The sequence below is a fragment of the Cavia porcellus genome, unplaced genomic scaffold (genome assembly GCF_034190915.1).
Source record: "Cavia porcellus strain 051 isolate PalLab524CR breed Dunkin Hartley unplaced genomic scaffold, mCavPor4.1 scaffold_5, whole genome shotgun sequence".
In the NCBI taxonomy this organism is placed as follows: domain Eukaryota; kingdom Metazoa; phylum Chordata; class Mammalia; order Rodentia; family Caviidae; genus Cavia; species Cavia porcellus.
The window spans coordinates 40,021,731-40,045,697 of record NW_026947488.1 but is presented as its reverse complement, the minus strand read 5'-3'; the positions used below and the strand labels follow the sequence as shown (position 1 = coordinate 40,045,697).

The 23,967-nt window shown below is 33.3% G+C and overlaps 1 protein-coding gene across 6 annotated transcripts in view; it reads left to right on the top strand.

Annotated features, from left to right (window-relative positions):
• The first annotated feature begins 239 nt into the window (after window positions 1-239).
• Window positions 240-23,967, top strand: part of Macrod2 (mono-ADP ribosylhydrolase 2) — a 1,970,011-nt gene continuing 1,946,283 nt past the window's right edge. For 2 of the 6 annotated variants that reach the window (XM_063248671.1, XM_023560149.2), the window contains exons 1-2: window positions 242-560; window positions 6,150-6,266. In XM_063248671.1, the coding sequence (XP_063104741.1) occupies window positions 515-560; window positions 6,150-6,266 (163 nt within the window). In that variant the 5' untranslated portion in view covers window positions 242-514. Of the gene's footprint in view, window positions 561-6,149; window positions 6,267-23,967 lie in introns of all 6 variants that reach the window. The other 4 variants (XM_063248673.1, XM_063248672.1, XM_063248674.1 and 1 more) reach the window with 4 other exon arrangements.

Here is a 23,967-nt window from a genome sequence, read left to right as displayed (position 1 = left end):
TCCTCTGCTTTTAAGCGTCGGCTCCACGCCCCGCCTCCGTTGAGGCTATCTCCCGCCCCAGGGCCCTCGTCCCTCCCCCTTCAGATCCCCAACGTCCTCGGCGTCGGGCCCGAGCCTGCGCCTGCGCGTGCGTCCTGAGGCCGAAGTCGGGGCGCGCCTTGGCTGGAAAGCAGAGAGCGGCGGGCGGTGCAGCCAATGGGAGGAGGCGCTGCCTAGCGGCTGGGAGGCGGGGCCTGCGCGGGTGTTAGGTTAGCGCGAGGCGTGACCTAGTTGACAGGCTCTGAGGTGCTGCTGTGGAAGCGGCCGTCGGGCTGAGGCGGGTAGGAGCCCAAGCCGAGCGCGGGCTGAGGGAGGAGGGCGACGACTGGACGGCGACGAGCGGCGCAAGACGCAGAGCCTCTTTCACTTTTTTCCTCCTGGTTGCCCCCCTCCCACCCCTCCCACTCCACACACACCCTGCTTGCCCGTGAGCCTGGGGAACTTGCAGTTTAAAGCCAGCCACCCCCACGGCAGCATGTACCCCAGCAACAAGAAGAAAAAGGTGTGGAGAGAGGAGAAAGGTAACCGGCCCGTCGGGTCCCGGGGCACCGGCGGGCGGGCGGGCGCGAGGGTGGGGGCGGGGGTCCCTCTGGCCGGCGCCGTCGCCTCCCGTGTCCGTGTGTACACTCTGGCACACGCGCGCACGCCGGCGGGCACGCGCGCTGCACCTCCCGCCAGCGCGGCTCCTCCGTCTCCCTGTGCCGGGTCACCTTCCCCAGGTGGCCCGGACAAGTTCCTTGGGACCGCGGCTGGGCGTTCCACGCCGGCGGGTGCACAGTTTCTGGCGTGCCTGCCCTCTGGTGCCCTCCGCCCAGCCTGGCCAGAGCTCCCCGCCGTCTCGAGTTTCTGCTTTCACAGGGTGTCGGTCCCCTAGGTCCTCGGACGCTGGGTGACTTTCGACGTGTGTAACTCTAGGGGAAAACTTAACCGAGCATCTCGACCGCGAGCATGAGTGCCTGCGGGGAAGTGTGAATGGGCTTCTCTCTAGGCAGCGTCTTTCTCTGTTGCATTCTCATTCATAATCTGAAGTTGCACAGAGTGAGATTATGTGTCACTGTGAATGAACCCATCGCTGAATGCCAATATAGAGCGAGGCTTAGCTAAATCAGACTGACAGTGGCGCTGATTCCCCCAAGAAACAACTGTGTGATGCAGTTCCCTCCCTCGGTCACGCTTTCAGTAATCATAGGTAATATTGTGATGGAAAGTCTAGCATTTTTCCTTTCACATCTTTTTCTTTCTATTCTTTACCCCCTTTTAAAAAACATAAATGTAGGAGAAAGTACTTGTTGCATTGCTACTGGCAAGATACGCTTGAGATACACTACACTAATACATCAAGGGTGAGGTCCAGTAAGGGTAGTAGAACTTCCTCCCGAATATCTCATCTTTAATAGAAGTTAAAGGGTGTAATAGAAGTTAAAATTGATTTCCCTGAAAATACCTCTTTAAAATCTGTGGAGTTGTATTGCAAACCTTGACTTTTATGAACATGAGGGCTCAACAGTGTCAGTAGGAAAAGGAATGAAAAGAAGAATCCTCTCTGCATAGGACCTACTTCCGACAATGCATGAGAAAGGGATGAGGAGCGAATTTTTCCCCCTGCTTCATTACAGGAATGTTTAATATAACTGAACGTCAAGTGGCCTTTAAATTTTTGAGTGATTAATTTTTCTCATTTAATTGTTTTAAATAATTATGAACATAGAGATCTAAAAATTTTACTGTCACATAACAAACGCTGTTAAAGACTAACAGCTTGATATATAAAGTAGTGTAAGTAGTTTTGCTTCATTTTTTGCAGTAACAGTTATTTTAACATACTTTCACCAAAGTTTTATTTTGTGAGCATTGAAAAATCATTTATGCACATTTTTATTGATGGCTTTGAAATGTTAGTTTTGTATTATTGGTGATAATGAAGGAAACTGCTAGACATAGACATTGCTTTCAATAACAGGAATCATTGATGAAATTATAGTTAGTACTTAAGAACTGTTTTCCTGTTCTATTAGAAAAAATGTTCCTAAGTAACAGTATTTTGATGGTTTCTTCTTTTATGTCACAGAGGACTGTGGTTAGCAGGCCTTTCAGAATCTTTTAATATCTTTTTTCCTTCTACTTCTAATGGAAAAATATCCAAATTCATATTTTTAAATACAAAAGCAGATGTACGAAGAAAGCAGTTAAAGTAATTTTCCTATTCAAAACTAAGCTATTTTGCATGAAGCTTAAAGTTAAAGGGAAAGGTATGACTTGATGATTTTAAGTTATGTCTCACTTTTATCAGGATGTTCATTTTTGGAAGATTTAAGTTATCACATGTTATTCTACCAAAAAGGAGCAAAGATTTTCTAGTACAAAAGAGAAGCTGAGGGGAGGCATGACCTTTTCCTTTTATCCCACTGGAGAATGGATGGCATAGTATTTTTGCAGCTGTTATTTAAATCCGAAGGAAGATTTACCTACTCATTGAAATGTCAAGACCTTCTAGAAACATATTTAACTCAGTATACCATCTAATAAGGCGATCTGCTTGCTGTCACATACTTGATGGATAGAGAAAAGATTCTTTAGAATGGTGAAGCATTTTTTTAAACAAAAGTTTTATGTAATGCCAAAGAAAGTGCATAGGTCTGTATCCTTTATTATTTTACTGTATTGCAAATATTGTAATTGAGTTGTCAAGACCACCTATGGTAAATTTATCTCTACTTCAGAGCCACTTAATGAATATGTACTTTCAAATATTACTGCTTACTGTTTTTTAGCTTTTTGTAATTGATTTTTACCTTTGTTCTGTCTTTAAACTTAAACTTTTAAATAAATAGAATGACAGAAGCCAGAATTCATTTTGTTACATCCTGATATTTAAAATCCTGTTAACTTGATCGCTACTTGTAATAATCCTTATCATTGGTCTGAACTTTAAAAGTAATACTTTAGAAACTGACACTAATCTTTTTTCACTTTCATTGATAATTCCAAATTTAATATTCTCTACAAGTTTATTCCACCACTGCTCTCCTTCCTTGTTATAGATAATAATTGCCTTTTTAATTTGCAGTGAAAGTAAATTACATATAATAAGAGCAGCCCTAACATACTTCTTCATAGTCTATTGGTTCATTTCTTTTGTGTTCTTCAGGTTTTGTTCCTGTCTTTGAGGAAGCACTTTTCTTCTTTGTTTCTAAAGTTAACCCCTCTGCATCCCATTTTCTGTATTTGAGGTCTTGTGCCATTGTTTATTCCTTCCTGGGTATGTTTCATTTCCCAGGGTCTTTGGGATCTTCTCTACTGTCTATAATACATTTAAGTGTCTTATATCTTAAAGTAGTTTATCTTTCACAGGGCTTAGCCTTGTAGTTTGCTGCTCTCACTTTTCTTCTTTTGCAAAGTCCTTGTGTGAGCTTTTTGTTTCCCTGACAAAATACCTGTGAGTAACAAGTTGCAAAGGTTTATTTTGGGTCATGTGTATTCAAAGCTTTCAGTCCATAGTTGACCAGGTTCTTTGTTGTGGATGTGTGATGAGACAGAATACTGTGACAGAGTGCATGTAGTGGACCTGAGTGGCTCACTTTATGCCAGACATTAGGCAGAAAGAGAAAGGAGAGTGAGGAAGAGAATGGGTTCAGGGACAAAAGATGCCTTTTCAAGGCACTTCTCCCTATGACTATATTCCTTCAACTAGGCTCCAGCTCCCTTCAGTTCTGAACTCGTAGTGAATTGTTCATTGATGAAGTTAGCACCCTCTTGACCCAGTCACTGCACTAAGCCCCACGTTTGAGCATTGCTTCACTGGGGTCAAGCCTCTAATATGTGAGTCACTGGGGGACATTTCATATTTAAACTATAACAGCTCCCCATAGTTTCCTGGATTTCATTTATATCCTATTGAAACTAATATTCCTAAAGTCATTTAGTGTTAACAGTGATGGTTGTACTAAATAAGAATGGTAATATTTAAGTCAATTTATGCATTCAACACTATTGTTAGTGCCTTACCTGGGTTATCTCATATGATTCTCACACACAGTTCTCTCCATGAGATAGAAAAGTGTGGTAGTGTACTATCAGATTGAGAGCTCTGAACACAGTTGTCCAGATGTGAATCCTAGGTAAATTGCTTACTCACTGTGAGAGCTTAGGTAACTTTTTGAACCCTGCTTTTCTTCATCTATAAATTGGGAATAATACCTAACTTCTTATATTGAAAAGAAACTGAAACATAGAGATTGCACAATGATTTAGATTAGAATGCAGATAGCTCTGTTAACCAATTTTCTGCTTTTTCAGGTCCATTGGTAACTCTTTTGATAAAAGTTACGATTTTTGTACTATAATTTTTATTCCTGATCTTCCTGCAGCAGTTGACAGTATTTCGTTCCTTCTGCATATTAAACCTCTTTTCCCTGTTGTCTTCCACATTTCAGGGGCCTTTAATTCCTGACAGCCAGGTTGTTTATTGTTCTCCTATTTGTGCTTCCTATCTAAATTAAAAAAAAATTCGGTTCACACCACCCACCCCGTCCTTTCTTCCCTCCTTTTTTTTTTTCTAGGACCAACAGTAATTTAGGTTACAATTTCCAAAATACTTAGGCTAGATATTTCTCCTGAGTTCTAGATTCTTGATCTCAACTTCTTGAATATCTCATAAGTAAACTCAGTTTGTTGACCCTTGAGAAGTGTGACTTGAGTATATTAAATCCATGCATCTGAACTATGTATCTTCTAATACATTGAAAGGTCATTGGAGAGTATAAGAATATGATTGTCAATCTGTACATTGTGGGCACCCCTAGTAAATTGATCTATGACAACTGACTAAACTGAGTGAATATGCCAGGGACAGTTTATATGTTGAATATTAGTGAATCTTAAGCTCTTTCTTGTGTTTTAGGTTAAAAATAAATAGAATTTATTTTTTTCTGCATCCTAGTGGATAATTTTATGTACTGATTGGGCTTGCATATAAGTGGAGTTAATAGAGTAAAGGTTAAATTGCTCAGCGTGGCATACAAGTCCTCATGCCGGTAATGGTGAATTTAGGCACATGTGCTGCAGCAGGCTGTTTATATCATTAAAAGCTCTGAAAGGTTCATCATCACTGTGCTCGTGTGGTTTTCTTTTACCTTGTTTTCACCTATTTTTCATTTCTATGGCCAGTCCTTTCCTGATATCATATCATGTAGTTTCATTAAACTATTTGCATCTCCTTATTTTGGTTAACGTTGTTCTGTTACTTGAAATGTCCTTACTTTTTAAACTCATTCATGCAAAATTCTTCATGTCCTTACCTACTAGTGCTTACCTATTACTTTTCTGGGGAGCTGTACTCTTTGATTAATGGAGGTATCTATCTATTTTAATCTTGGCTTATTTGAAAGTTCCTGATTTTGGGCAAGCCCCTTGATTTTGGTGTCTTTCATTTCTCTATGTGCAAAATAGGAATAGTCTATCAACTTTATGAGTTGTTACTGTTTCAGACATATACGTGTGAAGTACTGGCAAGTGGTGAGTTCTTTATAAATGACACTCACTGTTACTAATTCTAATATACAATTCTTGTTTTAATCTTGTAATCAGTTATCACCTTTATAAAGCTATTACTCAATTGAAAGTGTACTTTCATTGTTAATGATCTTGTTGAAGTAAGGAAATACCTTGATGACTGCCTTTCTTGTGCTTATTTGTATAATATCTGTCTTGGCATTTTGTTTTATTTACTTCAATATTATTTTGAATCTTACTCATTTTTTGTCCTTTGAACTCAGGGTAAGGTAAAGTCACATTTGTATCTATAAACCTTTAAATGTGTCAAGTGGCATTTAGTAAATTGTCAGTAAATATTGACTGAAAGAGCAAATGAATTATTTCCTTAACTGTCACAGAGTGTGTTTATCACACTTTGGTTTTAGTTTTCTAGTTAATGAATAATTAGTTGGACATCTTTTAATACTCAAATATGAAAGCATTCAACTTGTATTTTGATGTTTCTCTAAATTGTATGAAACCTTTGCTTAGCTTACCATGATTAATAGTTAAAGTATTAAGTAATTCCCAAGCTTAAAAGTTAAATACAAATGACGATTCTACTTTTATTTTGCAAGAACGTTTACTGAAGATGACCTTAGAGGAGAGGCGCAAAGAATACTTAAGAGACTATGTTGCCTTGAACACAATTCTATCCTGGAAGGAGGAGATGAAGGGAAAGAGCCAAAATGATGGTAAGTTTTTCAGGATACCTTTTAGGTAGCTATAGTTTCCTTTTATTTATAACCCCTGCAAGATATTTATTAACAGAAATAATAAATAGCATTCATGTTAAAGATGACATTTTTGTTATTTTTTAATTTGAAATTGTTACTTGATTATCATTCAGGTTTTTCTTTGTAGTCTGTCATGTGCTATTAAAGTTTAGGAATGTATATCAACGTATTTTGTGTTCTCAGATATACCATGCTTGTAATATGGCACTTTTTTATAGGTACATTTTCAGTTTCTAAAATAATTATTCTGTAATAGTTTTTGGAATAATTGCTACTAAGAATTTGCTACTTTGATAGTATGGCATTGCAACTTTGCTTTGCTTAGCTTCATTTTTACTAGATTTTTAAAGTTTTAATGATTGCATATAGTTAAAAGAGTGCATAAGGAAGAAAAGAGAAAAATCAAATAGTATTTCACATAATTTTAGAAACACATTTTTTTTTTTTTTTGTACTAAGGATCAAACTCACAATCTTGTGTTTACCAGGTAGGCACTTATGCTGCTGAGCTAAATTCTTGGTCTGAAACACCTATTTTTTGTGATGTGGTATTATGTATACATGCAAAATAATTATATGGCAAAACTGTCTTAAACTCTTTATGGTTTGATGAGTCTTGATGGTTAGAATGAAAATTAATTTTTAATGATTAAAAGGTACATAAAAATATTTCTAAATACAGCCCAGTATGTCTAATGGATATGTGATATTTACCTCAGAATTAACACACATTATTAATAATCTAGATGTGAAGTTTAGACAAATGATATTTTTTTAGGGTACTTAACAGTTGAGAAGAAATATTACATTATGAAATGGACTTGGAGCACATTAGTTTCTTAGCTCGTGATCCTAGAACTATATAGGTACTTTGGGTCCAGAACATGTGTAACAAGCATGGAATTATTATGAACATAATTTGGGAGGAACAATAGCCACATTAGACGTTGGTGCTTGGAAACAGAACATATTTAGATTTGTGCTTTAGATTTTTTTTTTTTAGAAATGTGACGCATATTAATTGGGATGGAAAGATGTGGGTCTAGTTAGACGTCATGCTGCCTGGTACCTTGTGTACCTTGGGCAAATGGAAGAGTGGCTTCATCCCAAATTGTGTGAGATCATTGGATAAGGTAATTGGGATATTTACATCTGACCTGCCTGCCTAGTGTCTTCAATAAATGCAACCTCTTTTAATAATGGTCTAATTAAGATATTATTGAAGGAGAAAGAAGTGCCTTAAATGGAAATTAATTTTCATTCTAACCATTGGCCTTGGTTGGCATAGGATTATGTGCCCTTTCATATTGAATCTGTTATTTTCTCTTGTTTATAAGCAAATGATATTGAACACTTCAGTTCTATTTTATTTATGGCTAGGAATCTCTCTCTGTAGTGCCCCATCCACCTCATTATTTTTTTTTTTTTTTTTTTTTTTTGCTGGTTTAGTCAGTCTTCTAAGGATGAAGTACATGATGTTCTCTGTAGCGAATTATGCCCCATTAGGTAGAGGTGGAATCCTACTCCTTTCAGAACAGTTGACAAAGCAGTAGTTGATATGAAATCTGCTTTGCTGGATATTGAACCTGCTCATCTCCATAGAGGCTTGGCTTATTAGTTATATATGTGTAAAGATTCAGATAACTTACAATATAAGATGGAACTGCATGAGAAAACTAAAGTTGGTTGTTTTCGCAATAACACAAAGATATGACCCCCAAATTAGAGAATACACATTAACAGTGACATGGTTCTTCTCTGAGAAATGCTGTATGGTTAATCTTCTCTTTAAATACAAACTTTATAAATGGCTATACATTTCATTTCCTTATGATATTGTTGAACTTGAAAGTTCTCCATAGGGAACAGAGTGATGTGACCAAAATTGTATTTCTATTAAACAATGTTTTATTCTTGTCTAGTATTTGAAATGTTATTTGCTCTTCTTTATTGTGACTTATAAACTGGTGACTGGCCACTTCCTTGTTCATGAAGTAGAGTGGTTCATAATAAGTAGTATTTGTTGATTTCCTTACATTATATACATTTTAATCATTCAGTGCTTAGTTACAAAAAATCCTAGTCAAGAAAGTTTTACTATTTTAACACATTGAAGGATATTTTTGACTGGGAGTATAACTTGGTAGAGCACTTGCCTTGCATACTCAAGGCCCTGGCTTTGATCTCCAGCAGCACACACACACACACACACACACACACACACACACACACACACACACACACTCATGCACGCATGCACGCACACACGATATTTAAAAATTTGAATTCAGAGCTAGACATGGTGAGGTGTGTCTGTGGTCCCTATATAAGGAAGTATGGATACTTATAAAAGTTTAATTTTTAAAATTTAGGGTTTGAAAGTAAGGATTCAAATATGCCTACTTATAATTCCTTGTCTCTCAGTTTCTAATTTGTAGGAAATGAATACTGTGTATTGGGCTAGGAAAGTATACTAATTTTAAGCCTAGTAATTTTTTGTTTATGCTTTTATAGGATATCATTTTGGTTTTACTACTCATGATTACATGGAAAGTTCTTGAGCCTTTGTTTTTAGCTTTTTCTTTGCTCACATTTCTTTTAATCAAATGCTTATTTTATTACAATAAAAAGATAAAAAGTGGCTAAAATGTTTTTGTAACAATTTTTATTTTAAAGAATAAAAAACAATAAAAATGATACAGAATTTCAAAACAAGATGATAGGAAATTAACAATGATCATTATATTGCATTTTGTTGCCTTCAAAATACTTTTTCAGATTACCAGATATAGGCATGCAAAATTGATCAAACAATATAAACACTAATGGTTCCCTTCAATGAACTAATAGAATGAGTAGTACAGTTATTTTAGCTATTGTGTGTATATACATATATGTATTTTCCCCTTCTTTTCTCCTTTTCCCATTACAAATTTTGTTGTACATCATCCTAAAGCAGAAGAAAACCGAAAATTATTTAACACCATAAAAATTAGTTTGCATGAAAAGGAGAAAGTAGGTAGTATTTTTTACTTTGACTTCTGACTTTGGTAATATTGGAAATCTGTGAATCAGAAAAAAAATGTGAGGTAATTATCCCCTCCCATAGCTCATTAAATATATCATATGCTTATTGTTCGTACTCATATGTCAGTTATTATTAGTAAATCTCTGGCATTATGTACTTCTAGTAAATTTTTCTGTGTGAACATTTATGTAATAATTGTGTCACCTGTCAGTTGCTGTGTTGTAGAAATTTTATACTGTTTCTCTAATACCTGGAATAATGCCTTATGTGGAGATGGGCTCAGTCATTATGTTAAATAAGAAAGCTTCAGAGATTAGTAGTTTACCAGGGATAACCTCACCTCCACAATTATGAGCATTAAAATGTACATATAAAAATACAATAGTATAATGAACCTTTGCTCATCCATCACCTCATCCATCACATGTGGCCAGTTTTATGTCATTTATGCAAACATTCCCTGCTTCTTCCCCCAGACTGTTTTGAAGATCATGTGCCTCATATGAATTTTATTTATTAATGTGTGTATGTGTCTATATATGTGTGTATCTTTAAAAGAGACATATTTTTGTTGTTTTACTATACCCAGAGTATCATTATCATATATATATAATTAGTAATTCATTAATGCAGTATAATTAACTCTCCAGTTAGTAATTCATTAGTATAGTATAATTAACTCTCCAGTTAGTATTAGTAAGTCATTGGTACAGTATAATTAACTCTCCAGTTAGTATTAGTAATTCATTAGTATAATTAACTATACAATTAATCTTCACATTTTTCCCTTTGCCTCATAAAGGTTTTTTTAAAATAAATAAGTTGATTTGCTTGAATCATGATCTAAACAAGGATCACATATTTAATCAGTGAGTTTCTTAAATCATTTTAGATCTATAGTTAGTTCTCTCTGTCCCTTATTTCTTCTTAATAATTTATTTGTTAAATGTAGTAGGCTGTTTGTCTTTCAGAATATTTAATATTTTGGTTTTAATTCCATCACTGTGGTGTCCCTTAACATATTCCTCTCCCTTCTGTTTCTTTTTTTATAAATTAGAATTTTTATTTGGGGTAATTATAGATTAGCATGTCATTGTCAGAATAATACTCAGAAGGAATCTGGTGTATGATTTACCCATTTTTCCCAAATAATAAAGTCTTAGAAAATTATAGTGTAATATATCCAAGATATTGACATCAATATAATTAACATATAGAACAATTCCATTATCACATGGATCTCTCATACTGATTTTTAATGAGTTTTAAATTTTAACTTATTTATTAATACCTGTTGCTTTTACTGTTTCAATATGTGTACTATATTTTGATTATATCCCCTCTATTTCTTATGAGTTGGTAGTTAAATCCAGAGTCCTACTCAGAATTGGTTTAATTTATTTTTTGAGAGAATAGTTTATAGATGATTATCTTATTGCAGTATATCACAAAGTAAATAATGTATGAGTATTTTTTGTGATGATAATATTCATCACTGGGTTCAAATATTGTCACTGTGATCCATCCATTATAAAGTTCCCTAACAGTTTTTTACTTAACAACAACTGTGGATGATTATTGTTTAGATACATTGTTTTAATAGTGTTATTTGAATTTTTTATCATTTCTTATTCATATAATAGTTTTATTTTACCTATAAATAGCAATTTTCTCTTGTCACCTTTTTTCTTATTGTACAGTACAGGAGAGGAACATAAATGTTAGATTACCTTTATTTATCAGTTTTCAGATTAAGTTGATTCCTTGATGCTCTCCAAAGATGTTCTTATTAATTTTTGACTATCATTTTCAATCTCTTTCTGTATCTTTCACTGTCTTTCACATTTCTTTGTCTTTCTTTTTTCACACATATGTGCAAGATCTAATCAGGAAAACTTAAATGCTTTAAAAAAATGTTTAAATTCTATTTAAATAAAAAATTTATTACAATAAAAGGTACATTGTCATTAATCTTCCTCAAAATGTGTCCTCTCTCTTTGCAGAGACTTGTCCCATCTTTCTTGATATTTTGTCAAGCAGTTCTGGAAGTCTTTTTGTGACTGTCTCTATGAGGTATGATCTAAAATACAGTGAATGTTGTTGTTAAACACAATCCAGCAGAAAGGCAAGCTCATAAAAAACTTACAGTGTGCCATCATTCACCTTATTCACCAGATCTAGTACTATACAACTTCTGACTCTTCCCCAAAGTGAAGAGAACTTTGAAAGATACATGTTTTAAATCACTTCAGAACATTGAAGTAGCCAATGGAGTTCAACTAAGGACAAACATAAAAGGGTACCTCCAGAACTGCTTCAGAAAGTGGCAAGTACAATGTAGTCAGTCTTATTCTTTAGGACATTATTTGTGAAGTTTCCATTACCTACAAAGATGTGTAACTAGAATTTATATTATAAACATTTTTCATTTTAGAAATGAAAAGACTGAAGAATAAAACCTTAGTTTGTCTTATTCTGTTACTCCCTTTCTTGGCCTTTACATACAACCACACTATCTTACTGTTTATTAACTGAATTGTACTTCCTTCCATTTCTTGCACCTTTATTCGGAATTTTCATTACCATTCAGTTTACTGTCTAATTTTTATTGTCTTTCAGTTTTGGGGTTGAAAGCCTGTAATTTTCTGTGAAATCTTCTTTGACTCTACTCTGGGGCAGATTTCTTCATTAGTGCTTTCATAAAGCTGAGTTCCTTTTCATAGACTATTTATATCAATTGTATAAACATTCAACATAGAGTGCTTGTTTTGTGTACTTAGTTTAAGGATTATCTGATCATAATTTTTATACAGTGTAAAGTGAAGTCCAGTTTCCTTCTTTTACATGTGGATATTCAGTTTTTCAGTACATTTGTTGAAAGACTGTTCAAGACTATTGAATGGCTTTGGCACCTTTGTTGAAAATCTTTTAAAAATATGTTCTATTGATCAATAAATCTATATAATGCCAGAATCACCCTGCTTTGGGTACCTTTGTAGTTAGTTTTGAAATCAGAAAGTGTGACGCCTTCAACTTTGATCGTGTGGCTATTTAACATTCTGTTAGATTCCATGAGCATTTTAGGATTGGTTTTTCTTGATGGATCACATTGAATCTGTAAATCACTCTAGGTAGAGTGTTCTGTATACATCTGTTAGGTCCAACTGGTGTGTAGAGTTCAGTTCTCTTTTTTTCTTGATCTTCCATCTGGGTGTGCATTTGTGAAACGAGGATATTTTAAATTTCTGTCATAGAACTGTTCCTTTTAATTTTGTCAGTGCTTACTGCCTGTATTTTGGGTTTGTTAATTTGGAGAGTCTTCAAAATCTAAGACTAGAGGTTCCATTTGACCCAGCTAGTCCCTTTCTTGATGTCTTCCCAAAAGAATTAGAAGCATCATGACACAGTGATATATGCACTCTCATATTTATAGTGGCACCATTTGAAATAGCTAAATCTTGGAAACAACCCAAATTCCCACTAGCCAAGGAAAGATAAACAAGATGTGTTTCGTTAATATACAATGGAGTACAACTCTGCCATAAAGAATAATAAACTTCAGACATTTCTAGATAAAGTGATGTGCCTTGAGACTATATTCTTAAGTGAAATAAATTGGACATACATGTATATATCACATTGTTTTTCTGGTGTGAAAAACGAACAGTGTAAATAAGGACCAAAATGTATAACATTATTATGAAATAAATAGTTCAAGTGGGAGGAAAAACTGGGGGGAGAGGAGGGTGAAAGGAAGGAAGGGAAAAGAAAAAAAATGAGAAAAAGAAACAAAGCTTTTGTAAATAAGGAGCAGAAGTGGGGTTGAAGGGAGGGGATGGGAATGGGAAAAAGAAGAAGCATGATATATATAGGTACAAATTCCCTGGGATGAATATTTCCATTATGTATATCTAAAATGTACCTGTAAATTTATTAATTAAAAAGACCCAGCTGTTGGTTTAATTAGCAGTAGCAAACTAATAAACTTCCAAATTTAGCAACTCATTTGTTGTTGACATGATAGATCAGTGTTTGTGTTTGTACTGGTGTCAGTGAGTGGTGGTAGGGGGATAAGTGGGTATAGTTGTTGCAGAAGGGGATATTCTGCCTCACATAAGTTAATCAGAATGAGAGGACATGCCTTCTTCCATGTGTTGCTTTGAAGGTTTCTCTGAAGGACCTTTGGGGAAGGGAGAAAGAAAAGGACTGAGTTGAAGCCTGGCCTCTGTCTCTAAGGATAGTAGAACAATTCTAACTGTAATTGTTATGAGTTAGTCCTAGAGGTGGAGCATGTGATTTTCACTTATATGTCTTGACTAGATCTAAGTTACATGACCATATTTAATTATTAAAAGAAGCTAAAAATTATAATGTAGGGACGTGCTCAGGAAGAGGATGAAACTAGAAACTGGTTTTGATGAATAGCTGTTAAATGTTACCATCTCAGGTGTACTAAACATGTTTTATTGAGCCAATTGTAAGACAACACTATTATTTTAAGTTTCTTTAAGGAGGAACAAAAAATAAAGGCTGCTAATTAAACTTCATAGTACGTTCTTTCAATAAATGTAAAAAACTTTATCTCTTTCAGTAAAGTAAAAACTCTTAGATTTACTCATTTATATCCATTGAAAGTATAATTGAATAAATTGGATAAGGTGTTCCTTAGTTGTTTTAACACTAAGAATCCAACTCCTGAATCACTTTTTTCTCTGGGTAGGGTATGATGTGTTTTCTCACAAAATGTCTTTTCTATGCATTTAGGAGAGTTAGTAATATAACACTACTTATAAAATATGCTCTCCTTTTACTTAGGATTTTTTTTTTCTGATACCTATTCTATAAGATTAATGCTCACATTTTCTTGATCTTGCCCAGATGGTATAAATGAAAGGTTTTCAGTCATTTACTAGCATTCTTATGCTTTCCTCAAATGTTCATCAGATAGATTGTTGCTTGAAATGTTGAGAGATTGCAGTTGTCAAATTATATCACCATGATATAATGATAACTAAATTCTTACATAGGGAAAGAAAACTGTGTTGCTACCACTTTAATTTCCTTAATTATAATAAGGCACCTATTGGTTTCAAGATGTTAAATGTATTTAAGAAAACAGGCATCTGGGGATTGAAAATATATAGTATGTTGAATTTATTTTAAAATTTGGGTTTTTATGTCTTAATATTTGAAGCTTTTTTGTTTTTCTAACCCCCCATTCAATAAAAAACATACTGTATTTGAAGTTTTAAAAATAATTACATTTTAGTTTCTCATTATCTTTAATTTGGAAAAAGATGCTGTGGAAGATTGGTGAACAGCTCTGTTTAAGAATTGAAATGAACATTTTGGAACATTTGGGAGTATAATTTTAAAATAATATAAGAAAAAATTTTTAAAAATGTTTTCTTCTTTTGAATGAAAGTAAGTTGGATAGTTAATTTTCTGTCATTGGAAGTATGTATTCTGAGAAGTTCTGTACAAAAAACACTCAGATGTAGCAAGCGTATTTCTCACATAGTGTTGGTTGAGTAAGAGGTTTTCTAATGTATCTAGTTGCAGAAGTTCTTATTCTGAAAAACTTTAATTTTTTTTTTTTTTGTCTGTCTTTTTCCTTTTTATCGGTACCGGGGATCAAACTCTCGACTGCCTGCTTGCAAGGCAGGCGCTTATGCCGCTGAGCTAAATCCCCAGCCCCAAAACTTTAATTTTGTATTCAGCCGTTTTCCTTTTCTGATCAACAGTGTAAATTTATCAATACTTTCTGTTGGTGATTGAAACAACCTAGGAGCTTTTCCCCGTAATAGAAAGATAAGCAACTAATTGCAGATCAGTGTTCTGTTTCTGATTAAAAGATTATATGCTTCAGGCCAAGCCAGTGTTTGAAACACAGTTGGAGGGGGGAGCTAAGGAGTGCTGCTTTACCTTTGCAGATTTTACTTGCAGAATATTGTTGCCTGATTTTCTTGGAAACATTCTTTAGTCTCTAATTGTTGGTTCTCTGGAGATTTAGTAGGTGGAAGGGCCACTGTGTAAAACAGTAATGATAATAAAAATAATAATAAAGTTTTAGGGAAATGGCTTATCTTTCCATCCTCTTTCCCTCCTTTCCTTCATTTTTTCTTTGTTATTATTTACAGTACTTGTGGCCATACTTCTTAGAATTACCGGTACTTAAACATCCAAGTAAGTAATTCAAATGATCATTACTAAAATTATTGGTATACCTTTGGGGAATAGTTAAACAGATAAAGGACAGCCAACTTTTAGGAAGAGAAATAAGAGTAGATAATATCTTTTTCTTCTTTTCTTTCACATGCCCAAATACAGGCATCAGGTTATCAAAGAGTTGCATCTCAGTTTTCTAGTCTGTTGTCAATATAACATCACTCCTAATTTGATTTTGGCCAAATATATCTTGCTCACAGCCTCAGTCTGAGATTCTATAGTTAATTTAACTATGTTTATGAAATTCTATGACTTGGTAAATTTAAAAATTTTAGGATAATTGAAACAATGTGATAAAAACATACCTTATTTGCTAAGTAGGCTTCTAACATATTTCTAAATATTTCATGCATTTCTCCATGTGAGGAAGATCTCCCTAATTCTTATTATCTGTCTCTTACTTGGCTCTTTATTTGTATTTTGGGGTTTCTCATATACGAAACTATGCAATATTTAAGTTTGTTTGTTCGTTTTATTTCACTTAACTTATGGTCTCAAGGTGCATCCAAAAGTATAAGAGCTTCAAGTATACCTTTTTAATTTAAATAATTACTTTAAAAATGTATATTAAAACTAATGACATAGACATTATAGACATGGTGGTACATTTCTATAATGCTAGCACTGGACGTGGAGACAGGAGATTGGCAAGTTCAAACTCAGTTTGACTCAAAAGAAAAAAACTTTTTAAAGAAAGGGCTGGGAATATAGCTTAGTGTAAAGGCCCTGGTTGAATCCTAGTACTGTAAAATAACAACAAAAGGAAAACAAAACACCGCATATGACCAAACCAAACAAGAAACTCTATAGTCATAAATCAGATTTTTCTTATAGGTATTAAAGGTTGTCTGCTATGATACCAAGGTTTTGGAAATCAGAGGTGTTTACTAATATACAGTTATCCGTATACATTTATATTGTATTTTTTATGGAACAAAAGCATATATTATATCATGGTTATTGTAAAGCACTCAAAATGTTAATTTGTTTAGTTTTTTTTTTTTTTTTTTTTGGCTTTTTTGACTCACCATGTAGAGAAGGCTGACTTTGAAGTCACTTATTGTAGCCCATGCTGGTCTCAGACTCAACAGCAGTCCTTCTGTCTCAGCCTCCCAAGTGCTGAGATTACAGGCATGTGCAACTATGCCTGGCAAAAAGTATAAAAATTCAAAGTTAAAAATGATAGATTTTTTCTTCTACAAACTTACCTTATAATTGTTGCATTATTTCTGTATCTGTTGTTGAATACTGTTAAGTTTGCTATTGAACCATGTGTACTGGTCAAGAGTACAAACTTGAATCAGATAGTTGGGCCACTTTGTAAGTGTTTCTTAGTTATGTACTGCACTTCAGTATCTTCATTGATGAAACAAGCTTAGCAATGGTATACCTTGAGAGATTACTGTGAGGATTTAATAAATTACTAATTGCAGACCTCATAGAACTGTCTAATCTTGAGTAAGTGATTTCTAAGTGCTAGTCTTTATTTATTTATTTATTTATTTATTTATCAAAGGTCTGGTGTTTTAGACCTAAATCAAATGTTCTTATCTGTAATATTTATAAAAAGAAACTCTATATTTCTTTTTTAAAAAAATTTTATTTGAAAGAGAAAAAATACAAAAAAGAAAAACAAAAAACTAGAGATACACAATACAAGAACAACAAAAAACCCAAAGCAATATCAATATATTTCAAAACAAGATGATAGGAATTTAACAATGGTTGTTGTATTGCATATTGTTATCTTCAAGAGTTGCTTAGATTAACAGATATAGACATATAAATTGATCTAATCATGTATTAACTGTTCTTTTCCAAGAAATAATAAAATTAGTAGAATAATCATCTTAGCTATTTTATGTAAACAAATTTATATCTTTTTCCTTTTCCCTTCTTTTTCTTGTTTCCCCAATCCTACTTATTTTTTCTCTTTGAGCAGTTTATTATCCTTTGACAACATCTGTTGTAGGTTTTGGATCTTACTTTTTCTTAAAGAAACTCTAGATTTCTTCAAATGACTAATTTTGCTTTAAGTTTATTATCTGTATGAAATTTCTTTTGTGTTGTAGGAGGTAAGTGATCTTAGTTTTTCCTGTTTTGTTAACTGATTTAAATGTTCTCTTAGTCATATGTTATGTATGCAAGCAAATGTTTGTTTGGATTCTTCATTCTATTTGTTTCTTTTGTGATCTGACAAGACTTGCCAATTGTTGTGTAAATACACCATTGTCAGACTGAGATTTCTATTTTGATAATTTCTTTCTATTTTGATAATTTCTTTGAGACAAATCCGTATCATCTAAGTTTTTCACAGCTATTTTGATATAACTTCTGAGACTGACTTTAAATGACTCTATTCTGTTGTAGAATAATGATAGAATTCTATTTTATTCCATTAAATAAAGTTGTCAGATTAGGATTGATATCTTTACTGTGCTGACTATTCTTGTTCAAGTATATATCTTTTCAAAAAATTAGTAAATGTGATAATTACAGCAGTCAGAAAAATAAGTCTCTCTTCCAGGCTGAAATTTTCCTTAGGGCACTCTATTGATGTACCTTATTTATTTTTAATGGCTTCATAATTCTGTCATTATGTGGAAATATTGTGATTTTATTTAGTCATTGATAAGTATATTAATTTTATTCTTGCTTTGTTAGTATAGTTTAATATTTCCACAATGTCTTATATGTTTTTTGTGTTCTTGAATGTGTTTATATACATAAGAATAATTTCTAGCCATGGAGTTGCTAGGCCAAAAGATTTGTTTATTTCATATGGATAGACTTTTCAGTTTTCACTTTAAAAATGTTGAATCAATATTATATTCCTGCTTGCAGTTTATGTAAGTCGGTATTCTCAACATCAACACTGAATTTTTTGAACTGTGTTTTTCTTTCCTCTTTTTTTTTTTTTTTTTGGATAGTACTAGAGAGTGAATCAGTGTGTTTGTAATAAGCTGTATCTCCAGCACTTTTTGAAATTTTTATTTTGAGATAGGGTTGCTGTGTTGTCTAATCTAGTTTCAAACTTTTGACATTCTGTTTTGCTATTTTTTAAATCGTAAGTGTTATGGAACTTGTGTAATATGTTCATAAGTTATTTTTTCTATTTACTATAACATGAACAACTACCATTTGTTGAGCACTGAGCACGTGTTAACCATGGCTCTAAGTGGATTGCGTATTCATTTAATGAATTGTTTCTTCATACCATTTGCTTTTGTAATCTTTAAATATATAAGTACTTTTTAACATTACACAATATTGGAATTCTTTGTATATATTTTGATCAGATCTATCTTCCCATTCCCCTCCCTTATATTCCCTTTCCTCTCCCTCTGTTGTTGTCCTCTTGTCTATTAATAGTCTGCCTTTTACTTTCATGTTTTCTTAGATCCTACATATTAGAGAGAACATGCAATACTTGTCTTTGTGAATCTGGCTTATTTTGTTTAACATGATTTTGTTCTTGAACTCCCACTTGCCAGGCAGGTGCTGTGCTGCTAAGCTATATCCCCAGCCCAGTCCATTTATTTACTAAAGGGCACTAGATTGGTTTTATATCTTGGTCATTGTGAATTGTGCCTCTATAAACATGCAGGTGTCCCAATGATATGCTGATTTTAATTATTTAGGTTATTGCTGGATCAAATAATAGCTCTGTTTCTAGTTTTTTGAGGAATCTCCATGTTTTTTTCCTTAGAGGCTATACTAGTTTACTTTCATCCCAACAATGATGAGTTCCCTTCTCCTTGCAACTTACCTTCCCTTTTTTCCCTCTCTCCCTTTCCGTCCTCTTCCCTCTCTGCCTTCCTTCCTGTCATTTCTTCCATGTTTCTTTCCTTTCTGTATTCTTGGTAGTAGCCATTCTGACAGGTCTGAACTGGAATCTCTGATTTTCCTAATGTATTTTTTCGTACACTTTATATCTTTCTGTATTTCTTTCTTTGAGATTCTCTGTTTAATTCATCTGTCCTTTAATAACTTTTTTGGGGGGGCTCTTTGTTCTAGGTATTAATCCTCTAGTAACTTGAGAATATTTTCTCCTATTCTGTAGATTGCCTCTTCCCTCTTCATTTACGCCCTTTGTTGTGTGGAAGCTTTGTAATTCTATGCAGTCCTATTTGTAGATTTTTGATGTTTTCTCCTATGCTACCAGAGTCCTATTCAGGAAGTCTTTGTCTGTGCCTATGGTATCAGGTGTTGGCACTGTTTTCTTTTAGCAGTTTCAAAGTTTCAGGACTTTATACACATCTAGGTTTTTAATCAGTTTTGAATTGATTATTCCATAAGGTGAAAGGAATCTAGTTTCTTTCTTCTGCACGTGTATACTCAGTTTTCTTACCACCATTCCTCTTCATCTCGGTCTTAACAATTTTGATTAGGCATGAATTTAAGAGATTTTAAATTTTTTTTTTCTCTTGTTGAGGCAAAGTCTCACTGCAGTTCAGGATAGCCTTGAGCTCACTTTGTAGCCCAGGCTGGTCTTGAATTTGCAACAATTCTCTTGCATCGGCCTCCCAAGTGCTGGGATTACAGGCATGCAGCACTGTGCCTGGCTCAAAATTTCTGTTACCATTTAATTTTCTGATAGGTTATTGATCAGGTATAGATAGTAAGTGTTGATTTTCTAATACTGATCCTGAGCTCTGTTATTAGTCAAGAGTCTTGTGAGAATGCTCTTGACTTTATGTGTGACATACCCCTGTAATCTCAGCACTCTGGGAGGTTGAGGCAGGAGGATTGCAAATTCCAGCCTACCTGTAACAATTTAGCTAGATTTTTGTCTCAAAGTAAAACATTTTAAAAAGGGGTTAAGATATAACTCAATGCAAAAAACTTGGTTTCAATCCTCAGTACTGGCGGTGGAAGGAGGAGAGAGAATACTCCTGGATTTTATGTGTGGACAATAAAAGCTTTATAATTTTTAAAAATAGCTTCTCTATATTTGTACCTCCTGTTTGTTTGTTTTTCTTTTTCATTGACTAAGGCCAGTGGTGCATTGTTAAATAATAGGTCCTATAGCAGGATTTTTGGCTTTAATGAAGTGCACTTTTGTTAAGTGAATTTATTTATGTATTAATGTTAGTTATTGTGTTGGGAAGGAACAGGATGAAAGTAGCCTAGGGAATGGACATTATTTTGAAAGTTGAGAGACTTAACTTTTGCTTTAGTATGTGGTTTTGTGCAAACACTTGATTCTTAACTCTATGCACTGAGTATAAGTATTAACTTGTAATATAAAATTCTTATAAGAAAATGACTAAACATTTAAAGTATGGGTTGTCTATAGAAGTATCTTTGTATGGCAGGTTGCCATTTATTACTTTCAAGTGCTTATTGATACTTTATTTTGAAGAATAACTTCTAAGTTCATGGAAATAGTTTTGTCTCATTGCTGTTTATAATAATTTATATATTTCGTGTGCATAACATAGCAAAAACTTACTCAAATTTTTTTTTTTTTCAAGCCTTCAATTCCTTATTTGGGAAAACAGAAGAGTGAAGTAGTACAGATAAACAAAATTATTTGTTATAAATCCTTTCTTGAAATGTATCATTCAGACAGCAGATAAAAGTAATTCAATAATGAAGCAGTTCAGTAATGAATAAAACACAATTTCTGTCCTTTTGAATTATTCGTGGTATTTAGTATTTTTGACTTACCTTTCCACTTGAGATTTCCTGATACTAATATTTTACTAGTCTTTGCTTCTTTCCACAATACCTTTTGGGTTTTCAGTACATTTTTGCTTAACATACTTGAACTTTTATATTTATGAAATACGTAGATTCCTATAGTTTCTAATTTTTAGTAGTTAAGGATTAGTGCCCAGAAATCTATACTAGTAACAGGAACTTCATGTGTTTTATCCTTGCAACTTCCTTTAAGTCCAAAGAAAATAGTTTTCAAATAGAAATCCTACATGTATTTCACAGAAAATTAGTTTTGGCATTGGGGTATGGAAGGTTCATTCTAATCTTCATACTGTACTCAAATCACTTTGCTTCTACTATAGTCTTCAGTGTTTCATTTAAGAGCATCCTGCCTGTTTAGAACAGTGGTAAGCTTTTGGTATTGACTTTTAAATACATGTTGGTTATTTAACTGAGCATATACAACAGTTATACAATTAGTTATTAATTTACTACTCTATTGATTTGTTTTAATTATATACTTTTAAATGTTTTTTTTTGTTGTTTTTTTTTTTTTTAAGAAAAAGAACCTTAACCAAATTGAACTTTCCCCTTGAGATCCTTACTATGGCTTAGGTACATAAAACTTGAAAAAATTAAGAGTATCAAGTGGCCTAAAACCTTTTTTACTGTCAAAATAAAACTTTTATTTTAAAAAGTATTTTAGACACATGATGTGTCTAAACTAATCTAACTCTATTTAAAGATAGTTTGAGATAAAAGCTTTTTTATAGTTGCACAATATTACACACTCAGTGTTAATATAGATAAACAAAGAACTATACAATCATATTATAATTCTGAGTAGCATCAGTGACTTTGTACCTGTATTTCTTGTCTGGTTCATTTGTTTTTTCCTCATATCTTATCAATATTTTAATTGAGTAGGATCAGTGACTCTACATATATTTTCTATTTTTGATTTCTGTTTTTTTCACATTTCTTAACTTAAAATGTAAATTTTTAAAGTGATTTTTTAAAATTTGAAAGAAATTTCTACAAAATTCATTCAATAATTGATAAAAGTTCCTTTCATGTAATTATATAACTAACACCAAATATTTCATATCGATAGGCCTTTAAATATTTACTTGTCAGTGTTAGTGAGATACATATTTTTTTATTATAGCTCAAGTATTTACCACCTTGAAGGAATATATATTTCATTTCTAAATTTAAATCAGTAATGTTGCTATTCTGTTTATGGAGTGAAGATAGGCAGTTAGTAAATCGTGGAGCTAAAGTTAACGATTAAAGTTAACGATAAGGGAACATTCCCGTGGAATTAAGAAAGATTTTTTTCCTGTCTAATAAATGTAAAGACATTTACATTTACTGTCAGATAAATGTAATTTTAAGTATATTCTAAATATTAGCTATTTAATCATTACAACACCATAGAGAATGTATAATTATCTCATTTGATAGGAACACCAAAGCATGGAGAGGGTAGAGACCATACCCAAGGTCACACTGCAGGAATGGTAAAGTCAGGACATGAACCAGACTGTCTTACCTTTACATCTTTTTAACTTATCCTGTAACTGTTGCCTTTTGTTTTTAGGAAATATTGCTGATATCTTTATTTGATCAGTGTTTACTACTAATTATATTTGATTATTGGTAAGATGTGGTATTTTATGTTCTGAATTGTATTATTTTATGGGTTTTAATTTATAATGTTATCAATTTCTGTTTCTATAACAGAAACAAGTATTTGAAAGGTAAATTTGTTGTAGTTAATAAAATTGATGATAATTGCTGAGAATTGTGGGGAGGAAGGCTTTGTCCTTCCAAGATGTGTAATGAATACTGGTTTATGCCATCAGAAAAATCAATAGCCGTTTGTTCATTTATATTTCTTTGCACTTCTACTTTTGTGTTCCAAATTTGTACTTCTTTTCTACTAAAAACATTTTTAAAGTCAACTTGCTTAGCCCTTTTTAATCACTTCTTTTTTAAGTTTGTAGGATGGACTACATATTGAACATAAACTATATTTTGCAAATTTTAGCAGTGTGCTCTGTGAACTTGTGTCTCAAGTTGGAGCACAGGGTATGTATTTTTATCAGAGAATGTACACAGTAAACGTATTACTTGATAGTATTATTTCTACTGAAAGATTAGTTGGGGTTGTTAAAAGTTCTTAAGTTGAATGTCTTCATGGTGAAAGGATTAAAATGATACAATTTGATAACTTGTTTAGTTTTGTGTTAATAAAGATATAATTGACTTTCATTACAAATACTGAGATTAGGGCTTGAATATATCATCTCTACTTTTATTATGTATCATCCTTAAAGCGGTGGCGGCATATGCCTGTAATCCCAGCACTCTGGGAAACTGAGGCAGGAAATCTTTTCTGAGTGAAAACTTATATTAGAAAAAGTATACTTTATTCTTTTATTTAATTGCCACTTAGACTTGAATAAAGGAGAAACACGGTGGACTTGGTTATAGTTTTCACATTTTCAGATTCTTAAGAGTTTTCTAATTTATTGCTGTGTTATTCAAACATGTTTAATTTTTCGTATCTGTGAAATTGTGTAGATTGCAAACTTTTGGTATTGTAGCCACTTCTAAAATAAACTGTGCATTATAAAAATACCCTCAGTCTTTTCCTTTTTTTTTTTTTGTTAGGAGATGAACTAGAAATAATGATTAAGTAGTTTGAAAAGACATTTTAAAAAAATTCATTGCA